Source organism: Sinohyriopsis cumingii, chromosome 13, assembly GCF_028554795.1.
Source record: "Sinohyriopsis cumingii isolate HCF-2022 chromosome 13, ASM2855479v2, whole genome shotgun sequence".
NCBI classification, from domain to species: domain Eukaryota; kingdom Metazoa; phylum Mollusca; class Bivalvia; order Unionida; family Unionidae; genus Sinohyriopsis; species Sinohyriopsis cumingii.
The window spans coordinates 61,230,210-61,252,229 of NC_142973.1; the positions used below are offsets into that span (position 1 = coordinate 61,230,210).

Here is a 22,020-nt window from a genome sequence, read left to right on the forward strand (position 1 = left end):
AGCTTTTGTTTTTGTTATGTTACATTTAAGTCCAGATAATAGAAAGAAACCTTGCAAGATATTCATAGTTCAAGAGAAAAATGAGGTCCATCAAGAAGAATAAAAGCATCATCAGCATACTGACCCAATTTATATTCACTGTCGTCAAAAATCATTCCCCATACATCCTCATTTTGTTTTATAGTTAAAATCTCAACCCCATGATAAACAAATAAAGTACAATTGGATCTCCTTGACAACATCCTCTTTCAAGTCTGAAAAATAGATGACATGTGCCCATTATTTATAACAACTTTTAGAGTCATTACAAAACAGTTTAAACCACTTACAAATGGAATCACCAGAGTTAAAAGATTGTAAAGCTTCTTCCACAAAGGTCCAGTTAATTGAGTCAAAGGTATTTTCAGAGTCTTTTAACAATAATAAACCATATCTATTCTTGTACCACAAAAACTTTGAAATATAACTACAAAAGTAGTTCTACATATATTTCAATGTTTCCTTTCAAAATTAAAATTAGAAAGGAAAAGGATAAGGAGAAAAGAACGAGATCAGAAGAAGATCTTATTCACCGTTCTTGACATTTTGCGTGGTCTTGTAACATGGTTGTGTTTTACATCATCATCTTCAGTGTTTACAATGTGGCATATAATTATGCAAATTTCGGTCACTGGAAGTGTATGTCTTATTCATTCGGGATCTGCTGATCACTGCCGAGTGGGATTTCAACATGGAAATGATGGATTCATTACTCTATGTACGAAGATTGTAGAGAGTTCATATTTCATAACGAGAACCCCTATGTACTTGACATTACCCCAGAATTGCCTTTTAAATAGTATTTAATCAGTTGATATACATAAATGTCCCAACATTTTTGCAGGAAAATTCGCCCTCATCTGCACTATTGTACCTTTAATTTATGTAGGTTCATTAGCAACTCTCCCCCTTGCTTTTACTGCTGTGCTTTTTTTATCCCTTTGTGCACAAGTTATTGAGAGAGAGGCAGTCAAAGCTGGAAGAAGTACTATATATTAGTTTTTTGTTATTACCCCTGGGTAACTGTTTGGGGATGGGGAATAGTATTGTGACATGGGTGGTATTCCGAGAGAATTGAAATTTTATGCAATAAAAACCATATTGTTTTTGTGGCAAGCACTATTAGTTACACTAGTTGAATTTGTTTTAGATACCTATGGTATTTATTGCACATGTACTAATGTTGCATTTTGATGATCAGGGAGAAACCAAGGACCTGATGTTCCTGCTGACAGCAAAGTACCATGCTATGATCTTAGAATGTCAGCAAGATGGGGAGAATCTTGAGATAATCACCAGAGCTCATGGCAATGTACAGGTAACTCAGTAGATAAGGTCTTAAAGTCATAAATTGTCTTCAGTTTGATACAGTAAAGGAAAAAGTAATTTACAGTAATTTAGAATAACGTCAAGAATACCAAGATTGCAGAAAAGCTTTTTATTCCTTCCACTGTTTATTTACATCTTAAAATTTTGGTCACCCCACTATCTTTCAGCATTTCTGGTTTTAACAATTGATAAGTAATCATTGCCCATCCAGAACAAAGGACTTTTTACATCTATTTGCAGATGAAAATTTCTGATGTACAACAAATTTAATAATTTATTAGATGAACATCTTACAATTGAGATATCACAGAAGTTATATCTGCTTTGTCATTGTTTGTTGACTGGTTCTTTCATCATTGTAGTCCTTGAATAATAGAACCAATAGATTATAGCTAGTAACCAGTCAGCTTATTCATACAACACTGGTAATGTTTCCTGTTGGCTTTTCTTTGTCTGATTTGTTAATAGAGCTAAAAAAAATTAATAAACATCTATTGGTTATTCGTTGATCTTAATGATCTGGTACCCAATCAAAAGGAATATTTATTAAATGTTTATAAACCTGAACTGCTTTGTTGTAGGTTGATGCTGGCATGAACAGCCCACAAAAGTATATTTTTTCTGTGGTCAAAGTGTCAATAAAAGAACTGTTTGCTTTGTGTTTATTTGTATCAAAATATCAAGTAAATAAAATGAATAAACAATTGATGAAACTATCATCTGGTACATTGCCATGATCTAGTCATCATAAATATCACATGACTCCCTTTCCTTGGCCTCACTGTCATATGTGGGTGCTTATTTCAAGTTGGAGCTTGAGCTTTATAAGTAGCACTTCGATCATACAATTTGTAAAATCTATTAAATGTCAGTTACATTGCAAGATCAGATAATCACCCTCTGTTACTTGCCGCTTTGGAGTATCACTTGCAACTCAATCAAAGGGTTGTCACGTGGGAAAACAAGCCAAGAGATTAAGGAGAAACGTGGGAAGAGGCAGAACTATATTTGGCACTAAACAAGTACATGTATTATATTCGTGGCTCCATCAAAATTTTTGTCAGCTTGAAAACAAATTGAGTGCTGCTTTTACAAACAAGAGGCTTATGGGACTATGTGCGCTGGTAGAAAACTTGCATACGGTAAAGAGGTACCTGGTGGCTAATTTTATTACCAGGTTATTATCTGTAGTCAAGTACCCAGGTTACAGTTCACAGCTCTCTATATTAAATCAAAAAATTTCCTCCAAATATTTTCAAAGTCATTTGTTTAAGTTAAGTAATAAGGTAGGTTGTCAATCATTTGAATATTGAAAAAATTGTCAGGTTGAATTATGGTGGGTAACCAGCATATTACCTGATGTCTTTTACCATAATGTACTTCACCAACCACTCCACTCCACCCCACCAACACGGCAATGGTAGAGGAAATCCTGATCTGATGATTCCAGCTGACCCCACCCCGGAAAAGACTCGTCAGGATTTTATCAAAGATTTTCCTGGTACTAAAAGCCAACGTCAAACTCAAACCAATGATTCACTTAGGCCGGCTAAACAAATACTCGGGCCGGAGATTGACCTCAGACAGTTAAATAAATTCATGTTATCAACAAAATTCAAGACGGAAACATTAAGTTCCTTTGATCTTTATTCAGAGAAACAATTCACAGACTTTCCAGCTGCCCTATTTTTTTCCTACTTTTCTGTTTTTCCAAATTCATCCATCTGTCCTGCTTTTTTCCAATTTGATGTTGAAAATCGATTAGAAATTGCATGAATGGCCATAGCAAAAGCAAGTTGGGTCTTTGAAAATAGAGAGGACTAGAGAGACAGGATGTGGTAAAAGCATGATCTGGTTCAAGGCTACAAAGTCAAATAATGGTTGTATTTTTTCAGTACTTTAAAGAATTTTCATACCATTTTTCATTATATAATATCCAAACTTTTCTCATACTTGTTTTTAAAGAAAACACCCCCAAAGGGCAGCAATTTATTTTGTGCTCTACCTTTTGGACAAAATCTCAACCCATTGTTCTTTATAAAAAAAAAATAGTCATCTTGTTCAGGACCTCCTCATCAACAGTGACTTCAGTATAACTGGATGACATCTTTCAAAAAGTTCTATAAACGCAATTTTGCTACTGGAAGTGAACAGCCTAAAGTCACTTGTCACCCACCTGGGCTTTCTGTTTATCCCCTCTCAACACTTTGACCATCAGGGTATGGAATTTCTGATCCATCTCAATCTTGTTAGTCCTCCTCAGATATGAATTACACAAATTATTGACTCCAGTGGCGTAGTGGTTAGAGCTTCTGCCTCTGATGTGGGAGGTCATGGGTTCAATCCCCGACCTAGTCTTACCAAAGACTTACAAAATTGGTACTAACAGCTGCCTCACTTGGTTCTCAGCATTAAGAGGTTAGTGTTAGGACTGGTTGGCCTGGTGTCAGGATAATATGACTGGGTGGGACATCATGCTACATGTCCGCGGCATGATGCCCCAGTGCTAGACATCACTATAAAACTGTCACACTGCAGACATCGTAGCAATATGACTGAAAAATTGTTAAAGCTACATTAAAAATCCAAATCACACACACACATTATTAAGCTCTGAAGGTCAGTCTTAAAGAGGAGGTTGATTTCTGTGAGGGAGTTTCTAGAACTCCACAGTTTATTAAATGCAGTTTCAGATTTGATTCTCTTTAGCTGCTGCATATCCACCCTCTGCAGATGTCATTGCCCACTTATTGGTACCCATTTTTCAGTTTAGATAGCACATCTTGATTTTAAGTTAAAACAATTCCTGTGTCATTCTGAAGACCAGCAGTGCCTGACAGCAGGAATTTCACTGGTGAAATACAAGCCAGGTGTCATAAATTATGTACCATTTCATGGAGGGGCGGGGGCTAAAGTGTTGCCTCGCTTCACCATAGTAAGCAGCAACTGGAACCTTCAGGAGAAAGCTATTCATGTAAACCTCTTGGAAAGGAAGGCTGCAATGGATGCCTTCATGGCAAGAGAACCAGTACAGGAAAATAATTCCTTTAATGTCAGACATTTCTTTAGTGGTTTCTTGCCTCAAAAGGGCGGGGGGGGGGGCAAATCACCTGACTGGAAGTTTGTGCGCCGGCATAAAATAATAGTAAAGATTAAGTACATTTACCATAAACCGAATGTGTTGTTGGATTCTCTGTCAAGAAGGGGTCAAACCCTTAATCCATTGATTTTTCTGCCAATTTGTGCACTTTGTGTTGGGGGCCATCTGATGATAGATATCTTTGTCACAAGATATAATCAAAAACTGCGCACCTTCGTTTCTTGTTTAGAACCCAGAAAGAAGAGGCATGAAGGTTGTGGCTGCCAGAAATACAAAGTCACTTGTTAGTCGCACTCAGATGGGTCAAGTCATGGGTGGATTGTCTGCTTAAAATCGAGATAGATGTTTCTATCAATATGTTGAGAAAGGCAGCTAAGCAAGATCTGGCTTATGCTTTTAAAATTTATTTGTAACATAGAGAGAAGCCTTTTTTCTCATTACACCTTGTTTTTGCAAGTTACGACCAAAGAGGATACGATCCCCAAAAGTTCAGGCCTTGTGGTTGAAGTGGGTCATATGCTCGTCATATTCTGAATTATCTTAGTACCAGATAACACCTCATGTGAATTTATACCATTGGGATTAAAGCAAGCAATCTCATGTTCAAACACCATGTTTGATCTGAGAAAACAGGTCATTGGGAGACATGAACATTCAACCTTCTCAAGTTCTTATCTCTGAGATCGGGGCCCCGAGTGGTCTAAAGCGCTCTTTGTTACGGATCACTGCCATCTCACCTCTGTCTGCGTTGGTTCGAGCCTCAGATTTGGCTAATGTGGGTATGTGAGAAAAGCTTGCCATTAGCGTCTCTTGGGTCGGGGTCTTTCCAGGGTTTTCCCAGGTTCTTCCTCCACCATTAATACTGGCCACCACATATAGCCTATTGTGTGCTGAAAAATGGCATTAAACCCTACAACAACAACAATCTCTGAAATCCAGCATCACAGACAAGTGATTTGAGTCTGATGAGTCCAGTGGTTACAGCCCATGAAGTCACCAGACCCTTTTGAGGTCAGCATAACCTCTTCACAGGCAGTGCCTAGGGCAGCCAAGTGGTCTAAAGCATTCATCTATACCAATCAATGCCATCTCACATCTGTCAGCATCAGTTCAAGTCTCAGGCTCAGCCAGTGTGGTTTTGTGAGAAAGCTTGCAGCAGCTTTCTGTGGGTTGGTCGTTTTTACTGTTACGGTTCTTTTTTTTATCTTGTACTCCCTAATTCATTACATAGCATACCATTTTTCTTCTTAAGAGATTAAAGTAAGCAATAATAGTATTCAATATTCATTAATACCTAAAGATTGCTTTATTCATTTTTCTGTAATTTGTGGGGGAAATTTTTTTATTGAAAATTGTCATAAAAAAGGCATTGTAATTAGTTGAAAAGTCAAAATTTAGTTTTTGGTCATTGGCCCTCTCCCCTGAACCATCAGCTGGAGCATTGCCCCTGAAACCTGGTGTATACTTAAGTACTCTTAGCACTTCTGGTCTGCTTTCAGTGGTTTTCCAGTATTTACTTGCATATTAATGCAATTCACATGCACAGTTCATACTAGCCTAAATTTATACAGCCATTATTCCATGAACACACGATTTACTTGTCTGACCACACAGACCACTGGTATTGTTAAATAACCTCCCTGTTGGCAGGTAATCAACTGTACATGCACCAATAATTGCCTCAAAATGGCTGTCATTGTCAAGTGCCTTTTTTTCCCTTATGGCCAACCTCTTGGTTTCTTATTGACTTTCCTACCCATGTCCCAGGCAGCTTTTTTATATATATAAGGAATGACTTTTGTTACACAGAACCAATGTTGCTCATATGGATGAACTTTGATATACAGCACCCTTTTTTCTGCAGATTTAAGAATTAATTTTCTTTCAGAGAAGTAATACAAATGTATTGAATTGCACAGCTCTATAAATGTTATGTTTTTGTTTACAAAATACTCTGAATACATTTTGACTGAATCCTTGCTAATTTATAAACAATTCCCTATGGAAAATTTAAAGTAATAGTCAATTGTCATATTGTGATATCTTTTTTACATTCAGTATACAACAGGGGCTCTTAACATGCATTTGATGCTTTCCGTTACTTGAATGTTTGTATGGTATGGTCTTAAGATGGTGGAAATCTGAGAACCATATAGAAATAATTTATTTTGGATGAACATAACAGTTACATTTTGCATATGCTGAAATGAGAGATTAATTGTGAATTTTGTATCAGCTCAAGACTACAAATTTAATATCCCAATTAAGTAAACCGCAGTAAAGACAATAGGAGTATATACCACATCAGATGCTATCCACAGATTTAAGTTCTTTTAAACATGTCTATTTTTCGCATCTTAAAAATGTATATCCACTAAAACAAATTATGTTGTCCAGGCTGCCATATCCAGTGGTTCATAGATATTATGTTGTAATAACCATAAGAATTGTCAGTGATGATGAAGAATTCCTTATATGAAAAAAGTCATACCACATTGCACATTTTTCTGTATGTTTAGCAAACCTGATTTGACAGAAAGCATCCTAGCATGAAAGCCTTTAAGGTTTATACAAATCTTGCCAATTTATCATTAGATATTTCCAGGTACTTAAAGTATACCAAACTTTTTTGTGACTTCTTTTTATGAAACCTCTGTTCAGAATTTAATAAAATTTGACACAAGCATTTTTGCATAAAGGTCTTTGTTTTGTATAATATTATCCTCAACCACTGTCAGATATGGCTGCATAACTAAAAATAGACAAAATCTTTAACTGACTTACCATAAACCTGTTGAGAATCTAACTAAATTTGACCAAAAGTATCCTGGTGTACGAAGTTTGTTAATTGGTACGAATACTGCCAATTGGATTTTGCACCAAAAAAATTCTGATCCATTATTCAATATGCCCATTGTTACCAAAATAGGAAAAATATTGAATGATCTCTTTACAAAACTGACAAAGGTAAGTTAACCAAATTTCACAGAAAACCTGGCATAAAGCCTTTTTTAAGTTTGAACCAATAAAGCTGAATTGCTCTCCAATAAAGTGGCGTTATATAAAATAAAATAAAATAATGGTAAATGTCATAAAGCATAATGCTAAGCTAGAATTTTTGGTAAATTGCCCTTTTATTTTGCTCTTTAGTAGTCAGTTGAGTGATCTCAGGTCTGCACAGGCCTCTTGACTTGAAGATGACAATAATCCTAACATTTGGCAACTGAATTCAAGGGGTCATATTTTGGGAGAAACAGGGTCTTCATTATGCCATCTCTTAGGTTCTGACTGTGCTGTCAGGGCAAAAGTTGCAAAGTGGTTGGGGTAATTGGTTCCACTGATGTTAGGCTTGCACAGAAGGAATCGATGCATCATTAAGCCACCACTGTAAATGTCCAAGGTTATCAGTTTTTTGGACTGTGTTCATAGTATACAGCAGGGCTTCCATGCTGTTGTGGTAAAAGCAGTGTTATGCAGATTTGCCGATGCACAAGAGCTGTTCTTTCAGCATGAACACAAAATAGAAATGTCAGATGGTATTAAGGTCCCTTGGTAGCACGTTTGTCTCCCTTACGTGCCAATATAATATTTAAGAAAAGTCAGAAAATGCCAGGAAATCCCGTTCTCATTGGTATTGTATACTTGCCCAGCTGTGTTTTGGCCATTTTCTAGAATTTTCCACAGCTTTACAATAATTTAATTCCATGCTTGCAGCTTCATCCGGTGGCCTAGTGGTTAGAGCATCTGCCTCAGATGTGGGAGGTTGAGGGTATGAACCCCAGCCAAGTCATACCAAAGACTTAAAAAATGGTACTAACAGCTGCCTCACTAGGTGCTCAGCATTAAGAGGTTAGTGTTAGGACTGATTGGCCTGATGTCAGGATCATGTGAATGGGTGGGACATCATGCAACATGTATGCAGCATGATGCCCCAGTGTTAGACATCACTATAAACTGCCACACTGCAGACATTGTAGCAAAATGACTGAAAAATTGTAAAAGCTATGTTAAAAATCCAAATCACACACGCACACATTCATTTGATGAGCTTATAACCATTTCTTTTCGTGTTGGTTTTGAAATTTGACTTGCCCCTGCATATACAGTAAAACCTAGTATGATAGACTGCTAACGAAAAACGGTCTCTCAAGTCAGGGTCTCTCATAGCAGGTTTGTACTAAAAGACCAGTTTTCAAGATCCAGTTTCAGAACAAATTAAAGAAAATAACCACAATCACTGTCCATATATTTTATTCTTTATTAATAGTTCTTGTTAAAATATAATATGCATTCATCTAAAAACAAAATTATATAGCAATAAAGATATACTTTTATCATTAAACATGAAATCACATTTACATTTGAAGATCACATATATTAGCATATGAAATCGTTTCTGATTTACTCCTTTTTCTTTATAACAACCTAAATTTGTTTTATCCATGTTTAAACTGCTTTTTTTTGTGAGTGGTCTGCTCTTTTTCACTTCTGTCAGTTACAATAATTATTTTTTCGAGCCTTAAAATTTCTCTTTTTAGTTCGTCCATTCTTATTTAGCTTCTAGGCATTAACGTTGTTAGTGTTCAGTTGTAATATCAAACGTAAAGACGTTTTTGATTGGGCTTTGGGAAAATATGAAAAATCTATACATGTGCATTGCATATCTAACAGTTAATGCAATAAAAAGAAACAATTATGTCATCCAGAAACAGAACCATTTACTCAGAGACAACCATGAACGGCTTCATTCAAAGAAGACATACAGGGCATAACTCTATAAACAAAGTGTATAACCCGGTTGCACCAACTTGAATAGACGAAAGCTTTGATTGGGATGTAATCACTTAGCTTCAGGGGAAAAAACAACAAACATCGCAAGTCTTGAACACTATCAATCAAATCCCACAAATGATTCTCTCTTGCTGGTTTAATAGACAATGACCTTTTTCAGCCCCCAGGCAATAAGGATTAACTCTAAAGACAAACAATGTACGTGTCCACTACGTCTATTTCGGCACTACAATAGCTATTTGTGACATGTACATTAGCCTGGCTTATAGACTGTAGGTAGCACCAGTAGCCACAATCCTTTTTTTATTATTATTATTTTTATGTATCTTTTTTCTCAGAACAATCGTTAGTAATCAAGCGATCGTCGTAACAAGTGATTACATATAGGTCAGTGGTGTCTATGTTCTCGTAATAGGGTCGTTCATAGGGATACTGGGTCCTACTCATATATATGATCTACGATAAGGCCAGGAAGCAGGCTAAGTGCAGGAATAACTAGTCTTGGTTCCCTGCTTTGTATGCTCCCTGCATTGCTCTCCCCAATACAAATAGTCGAGAACAATGCAGGGAGCATATGAAGCAGAGAACCAGGCTAGGGAATAATCTACATGTACTTTCATCTGGTTTACAACAGAAACTAAAATGCTATAAGTATACCTACAAAATGTCAGGTATCGGTAGCCAGCCTATTTTCTATTTAATTTTTTCAGAACAGTATGAGCTGTCATTGTTACAGGGATTAAATAAAGATCGGTGGAGTTTATCCTCATTTTTGCGATGCGGTCCTTCATAGCCATATCAAAATGCATATTTTCCCAAGACATCACTGTCGCTGGTCTGTTCAACAGGTGGTCGCTCACAACTGCATTTATATAATAAAATCAATCGTGCATTACAGTTGTTTTCGGAAATGACAGGTGGTCTCTGATAGCAGAGGTTACGTATAACAGTTTTTACTGTATTTAGCAAACTGGTTAGCTTTTTCCTGTAGAAGAGCCCTAGATATTGGAACACAATTTCCTCAATGCTAAGACAATCACATTTGGGTAGCCTTGTAAACTTTGGTGCTCTGTGTCTGGTGTAGCATTTTCTTCGACATGCCTACACACTTTTCTGGTGAGCCACTAAAGTCTCTTGAGTGAGCACTCTTTGGAAAATCTTCGTCAGACTTGACCTGCTTATAGTCAGTCAAAAATTGCTTCATGTGCACATTATAGGCATTTCATGCTTTTTTTCATAATTACAAGAGTGAATGACAAGGAACTAATTATTGTATTCTATATTGATAATATGCACCTTTGCATGTAACAAAATAAATTGCACCACATGACTTTAATTGATGTTCATAATTGACACAATTAGTGTAGCATGCTTTTTATGTTATTTTAGCAGCATTAATCCCCATGTTACTTATTATCCTATCCTTGCAACCATTTATTACATGCCCATAATATTGGGGATTAACCCACTGTTACACATGCTGATGGTCTGATTATCTGATCAACACTTAGTGCTTACTATTATGTATCATCAAACGATGTTCATAGGAAATTTATATGTGATGTCATGGAGTTTGCCCCTGGGGTCCAAAGGTTTTTTGTTATGTCTAGGAATTTATAGTAGCAGTGTTCATGATATCAAGGAACTATGTAGTAGTTGCTATGTCATTAAAGGGGTGAGTCTGTGTCAATTTAAGCCATGACTTTTGATTCTAGGTTTCAAATTTAGTTCTCATAATTGTTTACTAACAAACATACATGTTTTAATTTTCAGGATCGAATAGGGAGACCATCAGAAACTGGCATTATTGGCATAGTTGATCCACTGTGTAGAGTAATTGGACTTCGTTTATATGATGGTCTCTTCAAAGTGATTCCCCTGGACAGGGACAACAAAGAACTCAAAGCTTTCAATGTCAGGTGCATAATTAGCATATATGTAGCATATTTAAAATTGTTGTTTCTGATTAAACATCAGCTACTTTAGAAAAAAGAAAAACATTGCTACTCTTATTATAATAGTTGCTATATGTTCAGTTGACATAACCAGGTTACATTCCAAAGGATTTTTTATTCCTTTTTATATGCCTGCCTTAAGGTGGAGAATAATATGTTGTGAGTCTGTGTATCAGTTTGTAAGATATCAATTTTATTGCTGCACAATAACATCAGTTCTCCACTGTGTGTAGTTGACTGAACTTTTTAGCTGCTCTGGGGTAAGGAAGAACCCTGATGATATATGGGTCATTAGCTCAAAGCCACTGGTTCAAAGAAGAAAAATGGTTTCCACACAAAAATATTTTGTCTACATCAGTGAAAAGTATTGATTTGGGGGTCGAATGGTCAAAGAAAAATGTCATCCTGAAAGATGAAAAATGGTTCCACACGTTAATATTTATTCTGCTTAACAGACCTAAACTAAACCTAGTAAATGGCTGAAAGCCCATCGATTTGGGAGTTAAAAGTCCAAAGGTCCAGGTCACAGTGGCTGAAAGAAAAGTGGTACCTTCACCGAAGTTTGTAGATGACTTGCATTTTGAGTAAGAAAGAAGCCTGTTGATATCATGGTCAAAAGATTAAAGGTTAAGTTTACAGTGACAAAAAAAATGGTTTTTGCATGATAATTTAAGTGCTAGACCTTAGCAAAGTTTGTGGATGACTTGCACTTAAGAACTGTTGATTTTACCAGTCAGCAGGCCAATGTCATTGTGGCTGAAAAAAAAGCAGGGTTTTGCAGAATACCTTTTGTTCTACTACAATCGTAGTGACCTAACTTAGACATAGTCTGGGATTTCCATTTCTACAGTAATGGATGATTGATTCATTCTTGAATGACATAACACAAAATACTAAATAGTCTTACTCAGGGAAGGTAAAACATTAAGTTTGGACAGTTGAACTCTTGATTAATTTTAGTACTTACATTTCAGGAATTTGTTATAAGTGTAAATTGGAGAGAAAGTCTTATTTTTTAACTTAAACATAGTGTTCTACTGTCAATATAAATATGCTTAATAAAATATTTTGTCCATACTTGATGTTTAAATTTAAATTTTTGCAGGATTAATAATAAAATGTTTGATTTTTTTATTATTTCCAGATTAGAGGAAGTTACAGTTATAGACATTCAATTCCTTCATGGCTGCAGTAATCCCACCCTCATCATAATTCACCAGGTTATGTGGTATCATAGTCCTTTCCAACACTATACTTTCCATAACTATTGCATTGTGTTTTTTTATATTAATGAAATTTACTTTCTTTTTTCTACTATTCATGAATTTCATACTCCCATTTTTGAAACTTGTGTCATGGGAAATAAATTAAGATTGTACATGATCAGTAATGGCTTGAAAGAGTATTGTTTTGTAAGACCAATGATCATTTACACATGTAATAACCTCACTTGGGAGACCTTCTGCAATGAGAGAAAAATATTGTTGACAGAAGGGATTAGTCTCTCAAGACAGGTTCTGATATTTTGTCCCCAGCTTTTATAATGCATACGGTTGAAGAAGATAGGAAATTAAGTTATAAGCCAGTACTGGTATATGTTTATATTACCAATTTAAAGCCAACATGTTTATTCCATAAAGAGGTTATGCAAAAATACTCTGATATAAGGTAAATTGGAGTAAAAATGTTAAAAAAACCAATTGTTTTTTTTTGTTACAGGATCAGCATGGGCGACATGTAAAGACCTATGAAATTTCTTTGAGAGACAAAGAATTCCAGAGAGGGCCATGGAAGCAAGATAATGTAGAAACAGAAGCTTGTATGGTGATAGAAGGTGAGAGAATATTTTTTCCATGTCCTTGCAGTTCTAAGTGGGGTTTTTTGTTTACAAACTTGGAACATTCTGCTGAAAACAGCCAGTAAGTGGTTGGAGATAATGACTAGTCCAGGCTATTATAAAATAAAACAAACAGCCAGCTGTCATTTATATTGCTTCTGTCCCCAAGTCAATATTAAAATCGTTTCTACTGCCCACTAACCCATAGCCAGAAATCATGTTTAAAAAATATGCTTCTGTAGGGGGCAGTATTTTTCGATTAAAACATATCTGACAGTGGATCATAATTTTTTTTTAATTGCTTCTGTTGTGGGTTGGTTGAATTTGAAAGTGCCTCCCCCCCACATATATGTTTTTACTGGGACAGCCCTTACTTATTAAAATGACATGTATTTATAGAGATACTTAAAATAAAAGGAACAAGGCTATCAGTATAAGTTAAGTTCATCCCTTTGATCTAGCATATTTTAGTATTATGTGAACCTTCCAAGGCACGTTTCAGATCAACACTTTGAATTTTTTTTTCTTTCTGGTTTATACAACTTTGAAAGTTTCTTGAATTTATGGTTTCCATGAAAACTGCATATTTTTACAAATGTAATTTTATGACAGTATAGTGGTTGAAATTCTTGAGAGACTGGATTTTTCCCCAAATTCATTCAGTTTATCAAAGGACAAACAGATTATTAGATCTGAATATTATGTATTATGTGTTGAATTCAGAATTTTTATAGTTTTTTTATTGTCCAGAAATAATAAATTGGGATAAAATTGGGTGGATCAAATAATGCATGATGGGTAATTATTAGATGGAGTAGTTAGTGCCTCTTTGATGTCATAAGCTCATTAGTTACCTTCATTTTTAAATTTTGTATTGATTTATGCATTGAGGAACAAAGTGACTTGGGAGAAAGTTCATTCTCTGTAAGAAAAAATAGTCCTTGAAAGTTTTGATTTTTTTTAAAAAAATTCCTTAAAAACTACTTTCCCAAGTTCTATGAACCATGCTAATTCTATCATATGGTATGCATAATCCTTGAATTTGAGAAACTGCCTTGAAAACTCAAGTTTATGGGTTTTTTCCCATTGAAATTGCACCCAAAAAAACTTGAATTTTACTAAAGTTCCTTGCCATCTTATGAGGATATACAGTATATTTAAACTGAATAAAAACCTATCTTTAAATTGAGGATTTTTTGTTTTAATTATTTTCAAATATATTGAAGAAGCAAATTAAAATGGGATAATATTGCAGTAGATCAAAAGACACATGGCATTGGTAGTTACCAGGTTGAATAATATCTATTTCTTGTAGTGGAATGGTTATGCTTTTTAATTACTATTTCGCCTATTCATGTAGTGATGAATTATCTTAAAGGGACAGTTCAGTTTCTTTAACTCCTTAACCACTGGAGGTTTTTGTCGTTTTTGCCTGAAATGTGAGTAGGAGACACATTTTGGGGGCTATTTCTGAATGCATCCTAGTACATCAACTTTGAAGAGATTTTTCATTAGCCTAATGCCTAGTTGAGTTAGAAATATTGTTTTCCATTGTTTATTTTGCTTGTGCATGAGCAGAAGGGTAAAAGTAAGAGTTCCTTTCTTTGTTTTTTGCTTAATGGACCCATCATTTTCATATCGGGACCACTCTTTATTCCAAATGCCCACCTTATCCTACTTTTTGCAAAGGTTCACCTGTCTGTGTGCAGTTCAGACCAGTCTGCCTTAGATCTAAGGCCAACAAGTCTAAATCCGGAAACAAAATCGGATTCTGACCACAACAAATTTTGGTGGGGAAAAAAAATGGGTCCAAAAAATTCGGTTTTTCCCTCTGTATTTTGTATTGCAACTAAAACGTCCAGATTATTTGGTATCATTGTAGAGCTACATCTGTCTACCTTTCTATAATACCACCCACTTTAGTGTATCATACATGACCTTGATGCTACAGAGCTTGGCAGTAGGCTACTACTTCCTGCCACGTTAACACAGTGTCAGGGGCTAATGAGTTAATTTAGGAGTACTTGAAATTAAAAAAATAATAATCCAGGGCTGTGCAAACCATGTTTTAATCCTATAATGTACTGTGCAGATATATTTTTGTGTCTTTTGATGATATTATCCTGTTTACCTTTCAGTACCTGAACCATTTGGTGGTGCTCTGATAATTGGTCAGGAGTCAATTACCTATCACAAGGGAGACAACTTCATACCCATTGCCCCACCAGCTATCAAAGTAAGATATTCACATACTATCAGTACATTTTCTAAGAAGAAAAAACCAATTTTTTTACATACATTATTTACAATTTCCAATTTTATGATTTGGAACTTTACCTGTAACTGGTACAATGTAAGCAATGTTTTTCTAGCATGCTGTTAAACCCTATACAAAATAAAGTGCATTCATACTTGTATATATTCTTTCTCAGTTTGATTCCTATTGCTTGCAGTGATATTTTTTTCATTTAAAGATTCTTGTACATTTGTTGGCACGTTGGAATTTGTTTGATCATCATAATCCCATGGCCATCATTGAGAGGAAAGATAGCATGTTGCATATGTGTGTTCATATATCTGTTTGTGTGTATGTAACATATGTTAGTGTATTTTGTTTATTATGTCCTCAGTATCTTGGACTCTATTTCATGTAAACTCAAGAAAATCAGTATGTGGTTGCCTCTCAACAAGAATAACTAAATCATCTAAACCAATGTCATTGCAACCTAATTTTCTTGCTTAAGTGACATTTGCATTTTCAGCCACTCATTCATTACACCACAAATGTCTTTTAAATCCAATTTCTCAAACACATGAAAATCTTATGCAGAAATGTATATCCTGAATTTGTTGTAATTACTTGTGACAACTGCATTTTTCCAAATTATAAATGTTTGCACTAATGGAACAAGGTATAGTTTGAACTTTGTGAGGTACAAAGACATTAAATAATCCTCAGCTAGATAAAAATTGTGCCAGGTAAATTCCTTTGAAGTCAGAAGATGGGGTATGATTCATAATGGATTGGATACAGTCTCTAGTGGTCCAAGTTATCCATTATTGACTAGAACCTACATGCATATTTCATTTATCAGGGAGAAAGTAATGGTCATTTTGGGGCTACTCACTTTCAGAATGTACCTCCAAAGAAACACCCATCAGCCATTTTGGATTCTAACTCAATTACAGAGATTCTCTGTGCAGACTGTCAGTATACCAGGGGTCAGGCTAGTCTTGAATTTTAGGGAGAAGTGACTTCTCCTTTTGGACACAACAGGGAAAAGTGAGAGCTCAACAGGGATAAGTGGGCGCAAAGCAAATATATATATATATGTATGTGTGTGTGTGTGTGTTCTGTTCTATTATTTGAATTATGCCTTCTATTTCCCAGTATTCATATTTGCATTTAACATTGGATTTAAGCAATACTTTATTTTCAATTTGAAAATTATCTGAGTTATTTTGGCCATCTGACTCTAAAAAGAGAGCAACATTGTTATAATAAATTTTAACTGAGTAACCAGATTACATTATTGTAATTGTAAGTTAGTAAAAATGCTTAATCAGCTACCCTTAATCAATTTTTTTATATGTTTGTATTTTTTATATATATATATATATATATATATATATATATATATATACTTTCTAAAAGTTCACAATAATGGCACTTTCAAAGAATCTAAACATGTTTGAAACAACCGCTTTACCATGTACATGAGGGCAAATGCACACGTGTCTTCAGATCACACTGTTCATCCTCATTTCTTTGTTGTGGATAAAACATTACCATAACTATTCATACATAAGACACTAAAATGCATAAAATTACAGACATGGCTCCTTTATAGTATGTATATGAAGTGAACCCTTCTTTCCAACCGAATCAACACAGACATAGGTGCATCTGTTTTTAGAAGGAGGGATTTTCGTAATGTAACCAGTCACTTTATATAGCTTTATTACAAAGTCCATTGATTGGATTGCAAATTTATGGCTTATTTATTTGTTTATGTACTTGTATTAATTTTAGACATTGATTAAATATCTGCTTTGCAGCTTTTTTCCGTATTTTCACAAGTATGAGTCAAGTCAGAAAACAACTTTGACCCACAGGGGCTCGTATTTTAGCTATATGTATGACTGAGAGTTAAATTTTAAGCAATGATACGAGCCCCTGTGCTTTGACCTTAACAACGCTTCTCGTGAATTCCACAACATAGTATTGTCCCATGTATTTCTGACCTATATAATTGCATTTTAAAGTAACATCTTAAATAACAAAAAACCTTGGCTTTGCATTCTATGCATTGCATATCTTTCTGAATATATTTGCCCGATGATTTACGAAAACAGACAATCTAATAAACTGGTACTTCCCAGACATAGTGATGTCTGCCATTATTTCCCCGTCCAAATCAGTAATGAACATCGACAAAGGTATTTATGAAAACATGATGCCCCAGTTTTCAGTGATCATCTTAAGACACATATACCAATTGGATAATGAGTCTAGATTCAAGAAACATCACAAAGTTTCATTTTCATACATAAGATTTCTTAACAAGTTTCATTGCACTCTTACTATATTTTTATGAACATAAATGCAGTTATACTTTTCTTGTTTGGGGCATTTTTCAACCACACGCCATTTCATTATTTTTGTCTATGTACTCAATGTGTTTTATATCTTTCTTATTAATATGGCAGTTTTGGTACCAGTAGCAGTCAGTATTTACAGATTTCCATTACTGCATCATAGTGAAGATGAGTATAATGCAGTAATAATACCATTCTTCACATGATGGCTTTATCTTTAACTTAGACTGATGCCATTTTCTGAAGTTGGGATCTTTATAGAGTCGACTAATCTAAATGTGTTCTTGGTGAGAGTATTCATGTTTACAAATGAACGTAAATGTATAACAGGTTTGTTAAAGGATTAGATTGTATTTCCTTTACAAACAGAACAAAGTTAAATTCAGTGGACAATTTTAAATGAACAAGCCATCGTTTTTAGAAAATTGATTTGATATTCATTGTGTGTTTGCAGTAAATATTTAGCTCAGATGTGTTTAGCAATTGGTTTGTATTAGATTTTAGCTTCATTAACCTTAAAGTCATTCAAGCTTACCTGATTTGCATGCCTCACCTCATATTGTGGGAAGGCAAATAGTGTTACTCTTGTATGTCTGTCCATCCATCACATCTTGGTTAAATTTGGCATACAAGTCAGTTTCTCTGGAATTTTAAGTCCAAGAACCAAGCAGCTTTGTATTTACTTCTTGTTATTGTTCTTGGGTTTAACGCCATTTTCACCACAAGATAGGCTATACATGGCGGCCACTATAACTGGTGGAGGAAGAACCCTGGAAAACCCAGGGAAGAACCACCGACCCACAAGAAGCTACTGGCAGGCTTTCCCACTTATCCACTTTTGCCGAACCTTGGACTCGAACCTATGCAGACAGAGGTGAGATGGCAGTGATCCGGAACAGTGAGCGCTTTAGACCACTTGGCCACTCGCGGCCCCTGTATTTACTTTTATTTTTGTTGGGGATCACATAGATAGTAGGGCACTTTTGAAAAAAAAAATGTGCTCTAGTGACTTTGGTTAAGTTTTGCATTTAAATCAGTTTTTCAGGCAATGTTTGCATGAGAGACATACAGCATGGACTGCACATGCATCTTTGTTAATACAGCAACACTTGTCATTTTCTCTTTCACTTTATATTACAGTGAAAACTAGACTACAACATTTCTCATAGTAGAACAATAATCCCATCTTGGAGATCTTGTTACAGATGTGATAATGTCCGAATTTACTCATTTTAGCAAAGTGCTATAATTTGTTATGGAAAAGTGGATGCAAATGGATCACGCTATTTGCTGGGAGACATGATGGGGCGTCTTTTCATGCTTCTGCTGGAAAAAGAGGAGAAAATGGATGGAACAGTCACTGTTAAGGACCTAAAAGTTGAACTGCTTGGTGAGGTGTGTATTTTACACTTGTTACAGAGTGGGGGAAGGTGTTGCATCACATTAAAACGTATGGATTACAGTTCTTAGAAATTTTTCTCATAAGGACCAACAAAGAATATCCTAAATACACAATTTATTTTGTGTACATTATTTTTTTGAGCAAACAGTTATCCAGACATAATTCATGTCTGCTGATTGAGTTGGAAAAACTAACATTCTATTGCAGTTTTAATCTTTAAAGCTCCTCATGTTATATTCTATTGTCATGCTGGAGCCACGTACACTTGATCATAAGGCTGTGATTGTGGATACCATCCTAAAAGGTCTGATCTTATTAGGATGTTGCCTTCACCCCAAAAGCCAAGTTAACATCCTCCAAATTTCAGTACTTTTTGGTCTGTTCAGCAATCAAATACTGGTGGGTGTGGTATATATTTAAATATAGGACTAAATTTAGGAGGGAGTTGAAGAATGTTATGGATTGCAGCTATAATTGGTTAATTTCCCCCTTTTTTATTTTAAAATACATATTCTGGGCTCTGTACAGTATATTTGAACTAAGGCACATTTTAACTATGAAAGTAAAAAAAAAGTACTGCATATAGTAAATAATAATTGAGAAATCTTGAGGTAACTGCTTTGTGTGGTAGCTACACCCTTTATTTATATAAAATAAAATAAAGTCTTTGGACCCCATAATTTTCAGTTGTGTCTTAAATTATGTTTCTTTTATATTGGACCCTTTCATTAGATCAGATTATAGAATTTACACTGTAGCTAGCTTTAAATTTGTTCCATTTTACTGTACAACTTGAAACTGCACAGACCTTGATTTGCCATTGCATTATGCCACCTGACATGTATGGGACTATGCAGTTTGTTAGAGGTAACGAGACGAACAGATAACAGTGACCCTGATCTGTTGGTGTATTATGCAGTGGCAGAATAGGGTCTATATTGTTTGCAGTTGGACTCTACTTATAGATGAGTATATACATTATGTTCATTTTTTTTAGTTCAATTGCTTCATTTTACAGACCACCATTGCAGAGTGCATAACGTACTTGGATAATGGCGTTGTGTATGTTGGGTCAAGACTTGGAGATTCACAGCTGGTTAAGGTAAATTTGAATTTTGGAGTCAAAATAAATTTTTAAAATATAAATGATATTGTTCAGAATGTATATTACATTAATTGAAAAGTGAAACTGTCGGTTGTGACCTTTTTTGGTTATTTTAGTACTTTATACAAACATTGGATAAATGCATATATTACCAAATTTATAAAATGATCTAGTCTTAATTTATATAATGACCTAGGTTGTAAGTTCTGTTTAAAATATTTGCAAGGGAAGATTGAATGTTGAGGCATGCCAGAATATCAGCATAATTATCATACAGTGACAAAATTATTTTTCCACATAGTAAAAATAGAATGTAATGGGTTGACTTCCATCTGTATTAAATGCACATTTATATATGATGAACATGCTGTAAGATGTCTTATGTTATTTTATTTTATATACCTTTTCAGAGTGTTAACATGTTTACCTTTTATCTTTTTTATGTATTACATGTATATGTTTATTGGGAAGAGAAAGCCTAAATTATTTTTTCTTTTCTGGTATCTTTACATTGTTAGGACTTAGCTTTTAATCTGCACCATATAATCAATATTGTGCTGACATGCCATTAAACACAATACATGCATATATACTTGGTGAATTATCAGATAAAATAACCAGACTTGTTCAGAGCTAAATATGCTAGCATTTTATTAAAAGATCTGCAAATTTTTAACTTGGAAACTAGCTGCAATACTTGGTACGGATTGAGCAGTACAATTTTGTGTAGTACTGGTACAATTTCAGCGGTATAACTTTGCAATTGTTAGAAGAGTTTCTTACATAATCTTGAAAGAATGATCAGAAAGAATTGAAGAAAATTAAGGTGTAGTAATTATCGTACTTGCCATTATTTAACTTTGCACTCGATTGACAATTCAGTATTTGATTTATTGACATGCACCACATTGGTGACAAGTGTTGACCATAAGGTGCTTAGATCTTTCAGCATTGAGTACATATTCTTGTATGTTGTTGACCATATATGTCATTGTCTAATACTATGGGTATTGAATAATCAAACCTACTCATAATATTTTATTTAAAATTTTCAGCTAAATGTTAATCCAGATGATAATGGCTCATATGTCCAAGTGATGGAGACATTCACCAACCTGGGGCCCATCGTGGACATGGTGGTAGTGGATCTGGAAAGGCAGGGACAGGGACAGGTTGGCTGATTTTTCATATAAAGGACTTTATAGTGACCACATAATTGTGTCCTTTATAGACAGGTGTTCTTAGTATATTAAGAATAAGGATTTGTAAATGTCTTGTATAGGCAAGTGTCTGTGATATCAAGATGTCTGCTAAAGCAAGTTTCATTGTAGTTTCATGGATGTATTCTTCCTTCATTATCTTTACAGTTCATGTATCTGTGAGACCAGATGAGGATATGCTATTGTTCTGCACCCATCATTAAAGATTCATTTTCCATGAACCTTAGCAATATCCAAGGTTAGCTTGACTGATTTTGGCAAAATGTGGAGGAGTACATCCTGGTGTCAAGACCTGTGAGGCATGGGAAAATGATGCAGATCTGCCATCCGATAAACAGATCATTACTAAAAGTACTTTTTCCCCATCGCCACATGTGCCTATTCCAAACATAAAGATGTGGGTGGGTAGGGTTGGAATTCTTTTAAAGGAATTTATGGTTAGTGGGATAAATCGAGGTGTTGACCAGGCCAGTTAGAAAACAGTAGATTTAATTTTAAAACAATCATCACAAACAGTGACAAAGATTTACAGATAACATTTTAGATTCAAGACTTTTAAGTCTGTGCCATCGATGTTGATCAGCAATCAGATATTACTGTCTTTACTTGCTTATAAGTCAAGTCAAACTGCAAAGAACAGAGA

General features: G+C 35.0%; 1 protein-coding gene across 1 annotated transcript in view; it reads left to right on the plus strand.

The window, feature by feature from the left end:
* The window catches only part of LOC149785683 (DNA damage-binding protein 1-like), a 115,215-nt gene that overhangs the window by 13,765 nt on the left and 79,430 nt on the right, over positions 1-22,020 (plus strand). Inside the window, exons 3-10 of the mRNA XM_089979521.1 lie at positions 1,241-1,357; positions 11,033-11,178; positions 12,359-12,434; positions 12,934-13,048; positions 15,190-15,287; positions 18,887-19,045; positions 20,071-20,154; positions 21,213-21,329. Of these exons, the coding sequence (XP_089835647.1) occupies positions 1,241-1,357; positions 11,033-11,178; positions 12,359-12,434; positions 12,934-13,048; positions 15,190-15,287; positions 18,887-19,045; positions 20,071-20,154; positions 21,213-21,329 (912 nt within the window). The remainder of the gene's footprint in view (positions 1-1,240; positions 1,358-11,032; positions 11,179-12,358; positions 12,435-12,933; positions 13,049-15,189; positions 15,288-18,886; positions 19,046-20,070; positions 20,155-21,212; positions 21,330-22,020) is intronic.